The 17,754-nt window shown below is 39.8% G+C and overlaps 1 protein-coding gene and 1 long non-coding RNA gene across 3 annotated transcripts; both read left to right on the top strand.

Moving 5' to 3' along the window:
• Positions 1-247: 247 nt before the first annotated feature.
• Positions 248-5,385, top strand: LOC115634796 (paired box pox-neuro protein). The gene is made up of 5 exons (XM_030532704.1): positions 248-260; positions 811-966; positions 1,932-2,011; positions 4,156-4,488; positions 4,552-5,385. The coding sequence occupies exons 1-5, from the start codon at positions 248-250 to the stop codon at positions 5,383-5,385; spliced, it is 1,416 nt and encodes a 471-aa protein (XP_030388564.1).
• A 10,963-nt stretch (positions 5,386-16,348) lies between these two features.
• Positions 16,349-16,846, top strand: LOC115634417. Of its 2 annotated transcripts, none has more exons than XR_003996438.1 (2): positions 16,349-16,401; positions 16,478-16,846. It is a non-coding gene; the product is annotated as an uncharacterized LOC115634417 (long non-coding RNA). The 2 variants fall into 2 exon arrangements; XR_003996437.1 differs by having other exon boundaries at positions 16,374-16,401; positions 16,461-16,846.
• Positions 16,847-17,754: the final 908 nt, after the last annotated feature.

Here is a 17,754-nt window from a genome sequence, read left to right as displayed (position 1 = left end):
TTTATAGTGTTCTTGCTTGAAATTTGATTAACTAAACTAAAACTAAAATTAAAACCCAACATTATACGAGTGGACCAAAAAAAAAAAACAAAAAAACTGTACAGTCGAGTCGAGTGAGGCGCTCATTGAATTGTTGTTAAACTTTTTCGGTTGCTCACCAAAATCACCCATCAAGCAACCAAAAAAATAAAATACAATAAAACTAAACATTTCTGTACTACCGATACAAGTGGATACGGTTTCAACTATGCCGCATACAGGTGAGTGCGATCGCTTTACTGATTTGGCTAATGAATTCGTTAGAGGGCTGCCAAGAGACACTAAACTGGAACGTTTCAAATGAAAGTGTATGATTCGATCTGAAAACAAAATGCGCGTTTTTCCTGTTTTTTTCTTAATCTGGTTGTTTTTTTTTTGTCTTTTGACAACTGGAGCGCAGATGCAGCCCTGGGGTGAGCTTAAAAAATAATAAAAGAGACAACAAAACATAAAATTCGCACTTCATTAATTGCGAAATGTGCCAAGGGGGGCGAAATAAAAGGGGGCGCGAGCGAGAGAGAGAGAGAGAGGGTTGAGGGGGAGAGCCGACAGACACGGTTATTAGTTTTATTATGACGCAGACTTGAACCGCTTTATAAAATGCTTGCCTGTAAATTCTCCACTCGCTTTTACGAGCCTCCTGAACACTTTACAGCCACACTTATTGGCCTGTTGTTGTAAGCTGTACTCGTGCGATGAGGAAGTTGACTGTTGACCAGCTGCATTGTAATTGTAAAACGTAACAACTTCGTGTTTTTTGTGTAACATTTATTTTGCCATCCACAGGTCAAGCTGGTGTCAATCAGCTGGGCGGTGTCTTCGTCAATGGTCGCCCACTGCCCGATTGTGTGCGTCGGCGTATAGTCGATCTGGCGTTATGTGGTGTCAGGCCCTGTGATATATCCCGGCAGCTTTTGGTCTCGCATGGTAAGTGTGCTCACAACTAAGAATATATTTAACTAAGTGATTGATTAAAGCAAGAGAATCAAAGAATTTAAATTAGTTTTCGGGAGGTATTACACAATATGTGGGTGGTTTAGATTTACACGCCTGACTTCGATTATTATCAGTCCAAAAACTTTCTTAAACGTGTCCCAGACTTTTGACAATTTTGGCAAGCTACTTGAATTTCAGTTTAAGTCCAAAGATCAATCACAAAATTAAAAACATTATATAAAGTGGGGCTTAAACTGTTCTAATCTTTTTCAACAGCTGCTTTGCATTGAATTGTTGAATAATTTCAAAGACATGGTTCAATCTATGCTGTTGTAGGAGAACCTAATTATCAATTTTCTACGCTGTTGATGGTTGTAAGCCTTCAAACCATCTGGAATTCTGGCGACATGAATATATTGGTGTAGAATGGAGTCTCCAGCACATTAGGAAGTGACAGGTGTTATCCTCAAGGACCATTTATTTGCTATTCTAGTCACGTGAAAGAAAGAACTATATATAAATAACGAGCGTTATATCTTAGCATTATTAACATAAAAGAAGGGCTGCATTTATCTACAGTCATTTACTTTATAAGAGGAGTGCTCCATTAAGTGGGAAGTCTAGATCTATAGATCACTGGGCAGAAAAGCTTCAAAGAGAAGATGAGGTTAGAATATTTGTACTTTTTACATAGAACGGAACTGGGTCTATGCAACCATCCAGAGAAAGATTACTAACCAGGTTGATGACTCCTTTATAATTTTTTTGCTCTTTCTATAGTGAACGAGGTCTGTTATTTCAAAAAGGATTTTTATCGATTATACTTATAGAACTTACAGCTGTTCTACTTTCTCCAATTAAGGTTTTTTAGTTCGCCTAGCGTGTTATTCGTTTATGTTTTCTTCTATATTCTATTATAGTCTCCCATTTACAAGTTCAACTCTTTCTCTTTACAGGCTGCGTTTCGAAAATACTGACGCGATTCTATGAAACTGGCTCCATACGCCCGGGCTCCATTGGCGGCAGCAAGACCAAGGTGAGTTGAATTGGGCTCAAACAGTCGCTTACTTAATAGTATGCATTGGGTCTGCGCCGTGAAATCAATAAACGATTATATAAAAATCAAACGCGCAGCAGTAAATCCATAAAGTGGAAGTCCAGATAAGCGCTTGTAACCAGCAGCTAGTTTACATGTTTGGCCATGTTTTGTGATAGCTTTTATGGGTGATTGACAGCAGCCTACGAGGGCCAATTCTCGCGTAGGCGTCAGCTATGGGGCAAGCAGAGCGCAACAAATCAATCTCCCATTTAGGACTGATAACTAAAGCACACTCGTGCCCCAGGGAGCTGGGACCGCGTCGTCATCATCTGGCTGGGGTCACACGCTCAATCAGCAGTAACGGCTACCGAACTGCGCGTAAATTGTTGGCCATGGCATGCCCAAAGCTCCAATATTAGGCGCTTCACGGCGGCATCCAAGTCCTGGTCGTGCCCACTCAGTGACGACAATGCTCCAGTGACAGACAACAGTGTCGATAAGCGCGAATCACGGTGCAAATACACTCTTATCTAATAATGGGACAGCGGGCATGTGTACTCCGTAATGTTGAGGGAGGAGCAGAGACAATAGACAATGGAAACAGTTGAGGGGTGTTTGCCGACGGCTTTGACGCCAGCCACGAATACCTAATTAACGGTAGTTGCAACGCCCAGCAAGTGCACGATGCGCCCTACTGTGTGCTGGCTAGGGTTGGGGTTGGGGTTGGGGTTGGAGTTGGGGTGATTGTGGTGGGGAGGGGTAGGGTTAGGGTTTTCGATTCAATAACCTGCACTGAATGGCTTGGCCGTTCAGGGCAAACAAAACGTGCATTTAACACCTACTCCGGGTCAATAAAGACGTGCCGCCATGCGATGCGGAGATGGGGGATAGTGTTAGTTTTTAGTTGCGGAGGGTTGTCGAGTCGGGGTCTGATGTCCGGTGTCCGGTGTCCGGTCGGCGCTGTGTAGAGCAAAGCGCGCGCGTGTAGATTGCCGATAAGATCTTTCACGTGTAAATGTGCTCCAACCGTCCTCCGTCCTCCGTGCTCCGGGTAAGCAACATATTTATGAATTTTTAATGAATTGCCGCGTCACACGTGAGGGTTATTCGATGTGGGTACAAAGGCGTTGGCAGCGTTGCATGCAAAGGCTTGAAATTGTTCAACAAATTAACATACGAGTATGCAAAAATAGATGTGGAACATGCCCAGATGCAAATCTGACTGACTGGCTGACTGACTGACTGACATGACAGCAAGGCGCGTGGGCGTGGCGACTGCAACAAAAGACACACGGTTTTGGCCAGTACAGGTTTTTTTTTGAAGTACAACAGCGCTGTAATGCGTTACATAATTGAATTTAACGGCAATTAATCAAAGGGGTTAATGATATATTTTCAATAATATATGTAGATGTTCATATCTACCACTTATTTATTAATCATCAACTGCTATTGCTAGGGAAGCGAATGGGCTGACCTAAAAAAAGATATCTTTTAAAGAGAATTTATAAATTTATTCCTTCAAGGACGGAACGGAAAGGTCTAGGCCAGTCTACCAGCTTCCAGAAGCACAGATCTAAAATATGTCAATGTTGAGGTAGAGGCTTCTTTTAAATATAAACTTTACTCTGCTGACTGCCTCATTTTGGTCAGACAAAAGCCGTAATTTCCTTTATTCGATAGATCGATAGATCTATAAGCCCTACTACTCATTTAGGTTGGTCCCTTTATGGGAGTATCATCGTGACTGTGGTTGAAGCATAAATCGGAGAAAGAACCACTTTATCAGATAGCCTGTGCTGTTCTCAGTTCTTCTCAATCTAGAAGAAGTAGCTACCCTGATAATAAGAAATCTAGTCAGATTTGACATTAATTTAGCCATGCAACATCAGAGTTATTAATATACATATGTAGGGTTACATCGTCCTTACTGGATGTCTGAACTTTAGGCGACTTTCAACGATTAATTTGTATACTTGTATAGTTCGTTTAAAAACACATTTGTTTTACAGAAGAGTTACGCAATGATTTCTCTGTTTACTAAAGCTTAGCATTAGTATTGAGTTTTATCTAATCGGTAGAGACTCATATCTAAACACACTTTTCTCATCTCCCTCCCCCTTCTCTCTGCCTTTTTACAGCAAGTTGCAACGCCCACGGTGGTTAAGAAGATAATACGGCTAAAGGAGGAGAACAGCGGTATGTTCGCCTGGGAAATACGCGAGCAGCTGCAGCAGCAACGCGTCTGCGATCCCAGCTCCGTGCCCTCGATCAGCTCCATTAATCGCATTCTGCGCAACAGTGGCTTGTGGACGGATGAGATGACTTCGAGTCAACAGAATGCGGCAGCAGCAGCCGCAGCAGCAGCGGCGGCAATGTCGGGGAACGCCGCCTATGCCACGTCCACGCAGCTTTATGCCGGTGCCACCAATATGTCGCCAGCAACAGCAACGGAACGTGGAGCAGCTACGCCTGCACATTTCACGCCACGTTCGGCATCGCTGCCCACTCCGGCAGCCCATGCAGGACCCGTTCAGTTGCAGCAACGCTATGGCAAGGGTGGCGTCCCTCCAACACATCTCAGTGGCGACATTCCTATTAAGCCTGCACCAAAGCATGCGCCCCAACACGGCACCTCCCTGGCTCAGTTGAGCGCGACGGTATCGAGCGCCGTCTCCAGCCAACTGGGCGGTCTGGATCTCAGCTACTCGACTCTGCACAAGCACTGGCTTTGGAATCCCTCGCTACTCTACTACACGCAGGCTCACATGCAGGCTGCTGCTGCCAGCCAGGGCCAGCCCTTTCTTTCCTATGGCGGGAGTGGCGGACATTGTGGAACTGCCACCGGCCACTATATGCCGCACAGCGCCGCGGCGGCAGCGGCAGCAGCAGCTGCTGCTGTGGCCGGCAGCTCCACAGTTGGCTTCACCAAATCGGAGAGCTCCATTGATTTGAGCACACCCGGGGTGGCGGGCGATGCGCTCAGTGATTGTGATTCTGGAAAATCCTCCCCTGCGGCTTTATCGGCTACGTCAGCGGCAGCTGCAGCTGCAGCTGCAACAAACACTCTGATGGAGTCCACACTGACCAGCAGTCGCAAGCGGAACCCCTACTCCATTGAGGAGCTGTTGAAGAAGCCGGAGAAACGCTTGCGTCTCAGCTCGGAGCCGCACCTAAGGCTGGAGGCAACAAAGCGTGAGAATCTGGAGTGCATCAGTTCCAGTTCCTGTGAGAGCAGCAGCAGCTGTAGCGTCGAGGAGGACCGAGTGTTGAGCACAACTCCTGCTGTGGTCGCTCGTTCCGAGTCCACTGAGATGCAGTTGCTCGTCGATGCTGCCGAGGAGGACTGCAGCGTTGAGGTTGTCAACTAAGGCTGGGCATACCCAGCCCTGAGCTCCCATTATCCCAGTTCAAGCTCCTCGGCAGGAGCGTGTAAATAAATAAGTAGCTATTTATGTATGTACGTGTATGTAGTAATTATGCATTTCAATGTTTTTGCCAGTGTGAAGCACTTTGCATTTAACTATTTAAATAAAGTATGATTGTGTATGAACTATTCGAGCAATGTACAAGTAAATGGCTAATTTCTCTCTCATTGGTGGTCCAAAGTTCTACTCGCCCCTTCCTTCATTGACAGGCGGACAGACTGTTTGTCGCGTCTACGCATCTGCGGCTCTTTAATTAACTTGCGCGCCAATGAAGTGTCAACAAGTTGCCAACAACAGCAGCAGCAACAACAACAACAACAACAGCAACAACAGCAACATCGGCGCGCGCAAGTGAAAAATTACAGGATGTCTGACACGACCATAACTATCGATCGCCCGCGGTGTCTGACCAACTTGAGAGGCGACAATGGCATGGCGTGGCATTGTGCGCGGAATTCATAAGCAGGCGATTGTCTGGATTGGATTCTTGCCTCTCCTTACCTGCTGGACCACGCACTGTGACAGAGGTGTGAAGTCCGCATACGGACATGCACTTGAAACTTTCCCATGCCGACGGCAACGGCCACCATTTTAGGCATGTCTACTCTGAATATTCCAACAATAAATCAGACGCAGTTGCAACTTACAGGGCAAGATTGTTAGAAGCATCGAACACACGAACACACAAACACACGAACAGACGAACGGACGGCGGTCTAAAAATAATTGCCGCCACCATTTTTTTATAGTTTCCGACGTCCGAAAAAAAAAATAAAACAAAAAACAAACCAAAAAATGCTGCATCTCGTAATGAAATCGCGTTAAATATGCGAGCAACGTATATTTCGCAGCTAGGCAGGCAAAAAGTGAGACATTCGGGGAATTAGCAAAAACAAACGCTGCCATAATTGTATCACGTGCAAGGCTGGAGCGTCTCCAACTCCAGCTCCTGCAACAACTCCTGTAGCTGCTCCTGCTTAATGCTGCAGTTAATAAACAATGCTAAAAGGCGTTGAGGGTGCGCGCAAGGCAACTGGAATGCAACGTTGCCGTTGCAGCATCCGCCACTCGGGTTGCACTCAGAAAAATGTTGACAAGAATTCAGACAGGAGCTAAAATCAGAAAACATTCATATCATTTAGGGATAGTAAATGCAATTTCTGTATAGTTCGATAAGCCCACTAAGCCCTTCTATAATGCAGTGGGACAGTATGTAAGCGTATCTAGAAAAGGTTTAAAAGACCTAAAAGTTGAGTCGGTTGAGATTTGAGAACTATCATTTGAAGCTTAACTAGCCAAAGGCAATTTCACAATGAAGTTTGTCTAAAATATTAATAATAACAAGAAAGGAATGCTAAAGTCGAACAGGCTCAACTCTTAAATACCCTGTACCACCCCACAAAAAAAAAAAAAAAAATGAACAAACTCGTCCTTTCTCAGGAGAATCTGTATACCAAGTTTGGTTATTCTAGCTATTATACTTTCGGAGATCCTTGCGTTCATACAGACAGACGGGCAGACAGACAGACGGACAGACAGACAGACAGACGGACAGACAAATATAATAAAATATCAAATAAAATAAATATTTTTCTGGTTCTTGTGAGCAAATGAAAATATTTGTTTCATTTGCCATACTGCTGAGATGTATGATGAATGTCGTTCTGAAAAATGTCTGGATACTTCGGGTATTACTTACTTATCTTAAAATATCTTAAGATCGTTCTAGGGAGGCTAAGAATATTTTAAATACGAGGAACCATTGCTCAAAAAAATAGTTTTTCATCTTTGATATAGCTTTTGAAAGATTAGCTAACGTAGTTAAAATATTCGGTATTTTCTAATTTTTTCTCACTTGCATGCTAGATATTATTGCTAGACTTTTGTAATCCACAAAAAGCTGGCCTTGCATATAAAAGCATTAGAAATACTTTCGCAAAAATAGGCGAGGTGTCCTCAACAACTATGTTCGTATAATATGGTATCAGCAGTTGTGTTTGTTATCTGCGACTACTTACTATATTATAGGGGACTAAAATATATGCATAAATACTTAAACAGTGTGCCTAAAATTCTCAAAGTAATCCAGTAAAATTGCCCAAAAAAAGGTATTATAAAACTACACAAATACCTTAAAAAAGATTGAACCCGTTAGCTTTGGAAGAGAAATGAAAATTAATATAAATATGAATAGAAACGGACTTCGGCTAAAAGTTAATTTGGCAGCTGATGTCTGTGAACATTTTTATGAAATTCCTTTTTCTGAGTGTGAATGGTGGCGCAGTGGAATTCCATGAGCCATGACTGACAGGCTGACTGATCGGGTAGAAAAAGCGGACCTCGCCACTAGCCACTAGCCACTAGCCAGCCCCGGCACTGGCACTGGCACTGGCCAGTATTGGAGCATATGGCCGGCTCTGATTGCAACGCTGTCTACGGCCGAAGCGCGCATATCGATCGCAATCGTTCAACGCCCGAGCCGCCGCTGTTGAGGCTGGGGCGACACTTTTAGGCCAGGCTGCTACGGACACAACAGAATATTTTTATACGGTCGCGCTCGAAATATCAATGAGGCAGTACCAATGGATCGATGGCCAATGCTTTTTGCAGCCCCCATGTGCAACGCCTTGTGGATTGTGTGGCACATAACACAAAAGAAAAAAGAGACGCGTCTCGAGCATTTGGATTTCGCGCTCGTTTTGGGTTTTTTGTCGCCCATCCAGGGCTAGTCGTCGGATCGAGCTGCAGCCAGAGCTACGGCTATACGCGCTGCTCGGCTGTAATGAACAAGGGCCAATGTCGATTGGCAGCATCGGATCGGATGCTGCTGCTGCTGCTGCCTCGGATTGTTGCAATGTTTCGTCGCGCTGTTTGCGTTTGATTTGTGTTTTAGTTTTTTGTGCTGCCTGCCACATTCGCATTCGCTTTTTGGCATAAATCAAAATCATCCTGCGCCTCTGCGCGATGTTGTGAATTGGTAACATGCTCGGCATCATACGGCATGGAATCGCGTTGGCCAGCTAAGCTGGAATAGCAGGCGAGGCCACAATTGCGCTCGGTCTAGACAGATTGAATTTACTCTTTCCAGAAGGGGTTTTCTACATCCAGAGAATTTTTGGAGTATGCAAAAATGTAGTTGGATGTGCCATTGCTATAAAATTGCTGTACTAATAAATAAAGAGCTACTTTCTTTTTATTTTATGTTACTTTACTTTCAGTTAAATAAGTATCTGCCTGAAGTCCTTCGTAGCTCTGGTTGTACATATACTTTTATATGTATCAAATATTGTGGTTCAAGATTAATTCTAAGTTACAAATGTTAAAATAAATAAATAAATTGTTAAGTACAAACATATATACATTTGAAATTAAGCTCTGGGCTCGAACATTTTTATATTAATTTGTATTCTTTTCAAAGTACGAAAGAGTTTTTGTAACACCTTTGAACTAAAATTGGATTCAAACCTAATTGTTGTTTTCTAAGTCTTTGTAATTAAATTAATTAATTAATTATCTTTAACATTTTTTTATTGGGCATCAAACTGTAGATCTCAAATGAGTTAATAAAAGAAAGGATTCAAAACGATCCTACAGGTACTTCTAAAGACCATCACTATACTATAACTGACAATTCAATGAAGTTGTAAGAGAAATGTTTATAGTTTTTATTTTTTCAAGTTAGTGTTATAAATCCAACTATCTAAGGGTAAAGCCGTCGATGCAGAAAAGAGCTTCTGAGTAGGTCCATTTAATAATTCATATCCATATAATTCAGATCCAATTCATAAAAATTAGCATTATTCCAAATATACAAAAATTAAAATAAAGCTGCGCAGAATGTGGATGGACAGTGTAAATATTGTTTTAGAATTCGCTAATTATTAAGAGCATTTTATTAAAAACATTTGTTGGTCGATTTCAAATCATTCTTCTTTTGGCAAAACTATTTGTTCATTTAAAACTGTAGTATTATATTAAGAAATAAAACAAATCAAGTCAGGAAATTGATAACGATATCAAAATATTCTAGGAAACGAGAATTAAATGCTCAACGGCCATCAGGAAAAAAGACAAACTTGTTCTGAAAAGGGTTTTGATGTGGTTATTCGAGGTCCTTGTGTTTATGCAAGCGGACAGACAGGCGGTCAGCCAGACATACTTGCCTTATCATACTGATAAATAATACATTTATGTACATATATACTTACTGAGTCTGGAAGTCGACACTTGTCTGAATTGGGTGATTCAAGCCTTGGCTATAGATTCAAACAACTGCATAAATATTAAACTAATATAGAAATTTGTCTTCTATGTGGAACTTGTATTTATATTTTTATTTTCTTTATCAAACTTAAAAACTATAGCGCAACGTTTACTTTCAACATTGAAATGGTTTTACAGAAACTTGAATATTGTATTAAAACAAATAAATACGTCTATAATTGTTTCATTGAATTCAAGTTGTCGTCATTCAAGTTGCCATTATATTGAAGGGTATTTGAAAGCCACTTGCGCGCGTCTGTAGCCTGCTGGTTTCTTCTTTTTATCGATTGCTGTGATTGCAGAGTTGAAATGCCGCCAACATTTGGACAGATATTATGGCAGAAAATTTATTTTATGGCGGTAATGGTGTTATGTTTTACGCGATTAGCAGGACCAAATGTTTGACATTGCTCGGCGGCATTGTTATTTAATTTGCAGGGAGCAAGAGAATGAGCAGAAGTTGGTTAGCTTTGTTTCCAAGACAATTAATATGAACATTGCACTCAATTAAGCGCGTCGTCGTCATCATTGTAGTTGTTGTATTTAGACGTACTTCATATATAGAGCTCATATCTGTCTGTTGGCCAAGTTTTTGGGCCAAGTCGTGTCGCTTCCGCTTTCTAGGCTGTGGCCTCTGGCCTGCAAAAAAAAAACAAAATAAACAAAAAAAAAAAACAAATACAACAACAAACAAACGGGGGCTTGACATTTCGGTTTCTCTTCTTACCTCTAACATTGCGGCATCTCGGGCCGGCATCGTCAACTGTGTTGTTTTTGTTGCAACGCCTCCTTAAATTTTTTTATTGCGGCGCTGGCTTGTTAAATGAAGCAATTTTTTATGGTTAATTTCTTAAAGGTGCACTTAAATGCACTCACACACACACACACATACGTGTGCGCAGTAACTTGTCAACGTATTTCGAGATTGATTTCTCTGTTGCGTTCCTGACCCGGACACCCGAACCTCGGGGCCTTGCCGCCGCAATTAAACCGTAAAAGCGGCAAACTGGCAACGACAGCATCAGCATCTACTTGAAGCATCAGCGGATCGCACGAAGGGGTTAATTGGCGGCAGTAGCGTCAAGAGCAGAAGCAGAAGCAGAAGCAGTTATGTTCTCATTTAAAACGCTCGACAACAGGTTGAGACGAAACGAACTAACTAATAAAAATTAAAATGTTTCCCTCCCCTCCTCCTGTCTTTAATTTAATGCACAGTTTGTGTTTGTAAGTATGTGTGTGCGCGCATTAAATCGTTAAAAGTGATTCCGAACGTGCGTTCGTCACCCGACAATCGATCGGCCGACAGTTGAAAGTCGCTTATTGAACAGTAGCGCTCTTCCTCCCGAATCGTACGAGTATGTTTTCCTCAGTTACATTTACATAATTAGCTTTTATTGTTGTTATTGATGGGACCGGTCATTGTTGGCTCCCACGAGCCCATGCATCTCCCAAACAAACAGCGGAAATGGCCCAATGTGTTAATTTCACACAGTCTCCAAAAAAACTCCTCTTCCCCCTCAAAAAAAAAAAAAAAAAAAAAAAAAATCAGTTCAATCTGTTTAATGCAAAAATAAATAAAAAAAAAACAAATGCTAATCAAAAGAAATCAATGTGGCATCGCATGGCTTATGGGGGCAAGGCAAGCCAATGACCTGTTCTGTTCTGTTCTATTCTATTCTATTCGATCATAATCATGACAGTAGGCGACTTTGCGTCAATAAAGTTGAGTTAACAACTTACAGGAGCCACTGCCACACGTTGCGGCCATTCTGCTTGGCCTACAACGCTTCTGCCTGGTGTGGGTATTGGCCATTGGCCATTGGCCATTGGCATCGCTATCATTTCGCCTCCATCGCACGGTCCGGGTGCGTATTGGGTTAGTTCCTTGGTTGTTTGGCTGCTTGGCTGGCTGGCTGGCTGGCTGGGGCATTAAAACACCCGTTGCGCAATAACTAGTGAGTTGGTGAGTTTTCCGCAGCATTCTGACGTGATGAGTGCGTCTACACATGGAAAAATATAATTTCATTTGATTAAATCTGATTAAATGAAGCTGCAGTCTTAGATCTGAAAAAAAAAAACAACCTTTTTAAGCTAACATTCAATATTCACTTTAAAGACATTTCAACTTTTAATTAAGTTTAGTGAATTAAATACGAATGATATGATATTAACAATGATGAGGAAATCTTACTGATATTTTTGTGCAAGGCTTTTTTTTCAAAGAGAGCTGAATGCATTTATCTAGGATCTAGGATGCATTTATTCTACTTCTTCTTCCTCCATACGGTAGTCGCAAATATTTGTTTTTTGAAGCCAGCTAGTTTCGTTTTCTTGTTGTCGTCCTGCCTTCAGCTGAATGAAAACGAAGGCATCGGAAAATGTGCATGGATCCTTGTAATCTCATTGTTAACCGACGAATTGGCCGATTATTATTTGCAGATAAATGTGCGATTGCTATATATTGATTGACATACCTTTAAAGTGTCATATAGACATATGTAGTACCAAATACAATTTTCTAGATGCAGTTCGTTAATAGATGAAGTCTTAGCTTCGTAAAAATAGGTTCAATTTAGTCATTTTGGCCCAAACAAAGCAGAAGAGTTGAAGTGGTTAGATGCTGGGAGTCGGTCTGTCTCTCTATATTTTGATATTATTTTTATGTTAATTTCAAAACAATTACAAATGATGTTAAAAAGTAAATTGAAATATACATCCGTTAGTCAACACAAAAACCTTTAGTATTGGTTATAGTTTAGAATTTAATTTCTTTTTTAAAAACTGGTTTCTTCGTATAAATCTTTACTTACTTTTGAGGTAAAAAACACAGTGTAATGGTTACAGTGTATGATGATTTTCTCTCACTGTGTATTGGAAATCGGATGCAAATGAGTAATGCTGGTGCCGGTGCTGTTGCTGTTGTTGCTGCTTTGGTCATCTGTTTCAGGCTTAAATCACTCCTGCGCTGCCATAGGCTCGTAGTTAATTGCTCTTTTGTGTCATGACATTCTTATCGTGGCTGCGCATTGACGACCCCACCTGGAGTGGAGCGCCATAAAATCGCATAACACGACAAACGGGCGGTACGAGTACAACGCTCATAAAGCGCATGCCCAGGTAGATGGGGAGAAGCGCATCATTAAGATTGAGTGAGTGAGTGTGAGTGAGTGTGAGTGAGTGTGTGTGCCTGTTGACGTTAATTCATCGAATTGATCGATTTGTGGTGGCGGCTGCGGTGGTTGTGGTGATGGTTGTGGTGGCGCTGACGTCGATGCAGCTGCAGTGGTTCAGCGCCTAATTGGCGCAGGCGTATCGTGGCCGAGGAGGAACTGCGCGTCAAACATTGCTGGCAAATCAAAAGAAAATGCGCATACTTCCGCATTTGGTTGGCCTTTCCAGGGATATATACATACATGTACTTGCGAGTGTGTATGAGTGTGTAGGATTCACCTGCTCAGTCGGCTTGGCGCGCGCTTGTCACATTAAGTCCCTGCCCGCATTATCCTGCCACGCTACACAAGTGCCTATCATTAGGCCCGGCCAATGTTCGTTCTCGTTTTAGCAATTACGGCACTCAATTGTCTTTGACTTGTGCGCAGGATCTGCGAAACATCGTTCAGGATCTGCAGCACCTTTTGCATCGTACTGTTAATTTCTGCCTCTGCCTTTTGCTTTTTATGGGCCTCTCGCTTTCAAGTGCTCTCTCGCCGGTAATGGAATTATAATTATAGACTGGCTCCCTCGCCATCCACATCAGCAACGCCATCGATGGCGGCTAATGTGGTCGGTTGTCCAGGCGGCAGGCTGCCAGGCCTCATCGACGCTTCAATTGTCGTCACATTAAATTGTCAAATTGTTTGCGCCCGTTATCGTCCTGTTTGCATTCGGCACGCGCTCATCCTCTACCTGTGCTACCGGGCCTTGCGACCCATATTTTTATTTCCTGCGGCCGCAAAAGGATGAAAGCTAACGGTAAAGCGTGTTGACAAGTGGAGAGGACAAGTAATTAGGTAATTCCCAGAGAATTCGATATGAAGCGAATTACAAATGTATGTACAAGCTACAGGCTATTTATTTTTATACTATATTTATCATCAAGTCGACATAAGTTGCTGTAAACATAATAATACAAATAGTGATTAATAAGTATCATAATTTTAAGACACTTTAAAAATATAGCATTTAAAAAGACAAATAGAGGAGAGCTTTTCTGCTGCGAAAATGTTTTTCCAGGCCTAAATAATGACATGAAATTATTAAAAACATATTTTCTTAAATGAACCAAAGGGTAAGCATTTATTTTAAAAAGTCTAAAGCACATATGTATGTATCTACAACTATATGTAACAAACAGAAGGACGCGGGTCAGAAAAATTAGATCACTATATTATAAAATTGCCATAAAAAGAATCTTAGTCCGAAAAGTTGATATTTATTTATTTATTTATTTAACAACAACAAAGATTGACTGTCGACATAGGAAAACATATAATATAAAATTACAAGTATATATATAAAAATTATAAAAATCATCTTATAAGCTAGAAAAGAATAAGAAGGATAAATCTAATCAAATTACAATAATATTAAATATACGTGTATAATATATAAAAAATATAATATTAAAATCGGTGCACTATGCCATTATCTGGTAGATTGGAACGATTGTTTTATTTGATATTTAATTTTATTATTATAGCTTAGCAGATAAAATGTAAGCAATGGAAATTTTGCAGCAATAGAAATGGGAGTATTCCAAATATTTCTGAACGCTGATCGTTCGATAATCACTCCCGTAGTAATAAAGATAGATACATGCAAGATTTTAAAATTAAACTTATGTTATTCTTTTACTCAAATATTAAAATAAATAATGTGGTGCAGAAATTACACTTTTATCAGAATCTGTGTTTGTTGGTGCTTTAGTCTTTCATTCAGAAATCCAGGCAGCCTCTTACCTTATCATTATAAAGAAACATAAATTTATGAAAATAAAGGAAAGGTTTTTAAATATATGTTGACATAAAAGAAAATTTCAAGCAGAAACTACGATTTATATAAATAAAAAATGTTAATTTGTAATTAAGACTAATCACACAGCTTAAGTTGTATTTATATTTAACTATAAGTTTAATTTAGGTTATAAATATAACAGTATAAAAAAAAGAAACTACGACCCCAAAAGCCTTATTTTTGTACGTCAATTCAAAGCTGTTCTATTGGGTACAGGTCTGGTGATCGATCAAGTAAGCCACTCACTCTTCTTGCGTTTAAGGCATGGCTTTCAGCAATATTTTAAAATAAACAATTCCAGCAATAAAACAACGTTTGGAATATGTACATATTATGTGTATGTATACATAGATTATTTAAATATTTCGTTACACGACAAATTAAAACCAAAACTCTTGCCTTTAATAAAACAAAGGAAATATAGTCAAATAGAAACATGTTTTGGAAAGTCTGCCAAAAATTGTTTAACTAATTGGTTAATCACAACAATAAAGGAAATGCAAATTTGATTAGTGTTCCGATTTGCTCAACGATAACTTTTCTTTCTTTTCAAGCCGAGCCAATACATCAACAGCACAGATAATACATATATTTCCCGAACATATTATTATAGATTAGGACGAGATAAAATAATTTAGCTGTGCTTCCGCTTCCGGCTTACAAAAGTGCTCATATAACAATGGTAATTCAAATTGTGCATAAACATTTTACAATTCAATTGATTCAAATTTAAAAGAATTAATAAGTCAGCTATCAGGATACGAACAAAATAAATCATTGTTGGGTCACAAACTTACAGACATACATACAGCGTTTGAGTTATACACACCACACGGCAGACAATTACTCACCACACTTACATTTGAAGAAAAACTTACCATGCAAGCAACCATTTCGTCTAATAACCGCTAGGTGGATAAATGTTAGCCAGCTGTTGCTAAGTTTGTGTAACACTGAATTTTCACCATATGGTGATTTAGTTGGGTGAATTTTCCTACCATATGGTAAGACGGCGAAAAGTATGCTACACAAAATTTAATGCCGTATTTTGAAACATTCTGGATGTGTTGATGGGCCTTTCCATTTCCATTTCTATTAATGTTTTTGTTCCAATTATAATTTAAAATTTTCTTAAACATAAAATTATAATTGCTATTGGAAAACCCACTCTTTTTCTGTTTTCAAATTTAATTTAGAAATTCTTTTATCCATCAGCTTCCATTAGAGCTTCGCTTACTTAATCAACAAACTGTAACATTTTGTAAGCACTTTTTTATTAATAGTATTCCAAATTAATTAATCATTAATTATAATAACTTGTACCGAATTGCTGCAGGACTATTTTAGAACCATCTAGATCTAAGTGAAGGGTGCAGGGCAACCTTGGGAGTGGTCTGTCTTCTCGTGATTCTCCCTCACAGTAAAGAATAAATTATTTAATTTAAGAACTACTATATAATTATTACTTGTTGAATTCCATATTCCTCTGGTGTAATGACATTAATTTGAGCAGATATTGACTGGCAGAATGAAATTATTTCAGAACTGAATCGGCTTTTCAGTGCATGTCAGGTAGTGGAAAGACCTTTGAATGAAGCTTCAAAATTGTTCAAATGGAAGCTTTTGCTTTGTGGGAATTATAAATTAAGATCCAAATTGTAATAAATGAAATTGTAAATAACAGTAAGTAACTCAAAATCGGCCATATCTTTTGGGATGTGTCAGGTGCCATTTATTTGCAGCAAATTTATATACACAGCCATATACTAACAATGGAAAAGACGACCAAAGTCAACGAGCTTAGGGCGGTTCCAGGCAAACTAAACTTGGTGTGCTCGACTCGAAACTTTGTTTGCTCAGAAGATGTCAATACAGATCTCACCGGGAAGAGCGTTGTCGTTATAAAGCCAGCAATGAGGACCCGTAAGTTTTTACAACAGAAACAAAGCACTTTGTGCGACCAAGAAATCCATTCTTGGTCATCTACCACTTCGATGGAGCAGCAATAGCACTACCTGTTGCATCTGAAGAAATTTTGCTGTACATTACATGAGGGTATTGAGGGTGCCAAGAAGAAAATAACTTTTCGAAAAACAAATACATATTAGCAGTACATATCTTCTAAAAATGTAGTTTTAATTGCAGTTCGGTTAAATGAATGAATTAGTTCGTTCGATTTGGGGTTGTGGGCTAATATATTTATATTATTTTATATTTATTATGTTCTTTATTAGTATTATATTAATATGTTTGCTTTGTTTCTCACATGCTAACCAATATATTTTTAATGCTTCATGGCAATCGTCTTAGTGGTGCTATAAGCATTCATTTATTTTCTTGGAAAAGTAGGATTGTGAAGGACTTGACGGAAATTAAGGATGCTAGGTTAGAAGGTTCTATTGCTTTAATGCATCAAGGGATTATTATCTTCATTTTAAATAAATTAAAAATAGTGTCCGACAAATTAATTGCTTTTACCTCGACCCAATATATATTGAATGATATTTCACACTCTATCAATATTGATACCAATAAAAACAAATTCAATTCAGCAACTAATACTAACCTACTTGTTAATTGAATTCAATTCCTATTAGATTCAAGAAAACTCACACTCTGAAACCTCAATCGGTCCAGAATTGTTCGTTCATTACATCAAATTAACTGGAAAATAAACATATTTGGACAGTTCTAGAGTTTAATATAACTAGCACTATTGACTTTTTGTTTTTATATATATGTAAGTATATCTGTAGATACATATGCATCTGTGTAGAAGTCAAACTTCTGCCGCCTTATCCATGCCTTTGGGAAGCTTTATGCACAATTGAATAAGGAAGAGAGATTCGTTGCGTCTAAGGTCAGAAAGAGGCTTTGGTACTTAATTAAATTTTTGTAGCTATACATAACATTGCTCCCCACTCCCCTCCCCCCACTCCACCATGTTCAAGACCATGACACTGTCCCAGTTCCAGTCGCTGTGTCGCTGTATGCGAATCTTTTTATGGACAAATGGTTTGGGGGTGTTGTTCCCCA

Source organism: Scaptodrosophila lebanonensis, unplaced genomic scaffold (assembly GCF_003285725.1).
Source record: "Scaptodrosophila lebanonensis strain 11010-0011.00,11010-0021.00 unplaced genomic scaffold, SlebRS2 tig00000001-arrow-pilon, whole genome shotgun sequence".
Classification (NCBI taxonomy): domain Eukaryota; kingdom Metazoa; phylum Arthropoda; class Insecta; order Diptera; family Drosophilidae; genus Scaptodrosophila; species Scaptodrosophila lebanonensis.
The sequence above is the reverse complement of the archived record's forward strand: the minus strand, read 5'-3'. Positions and strand labels throughout refer to the sequence as shown.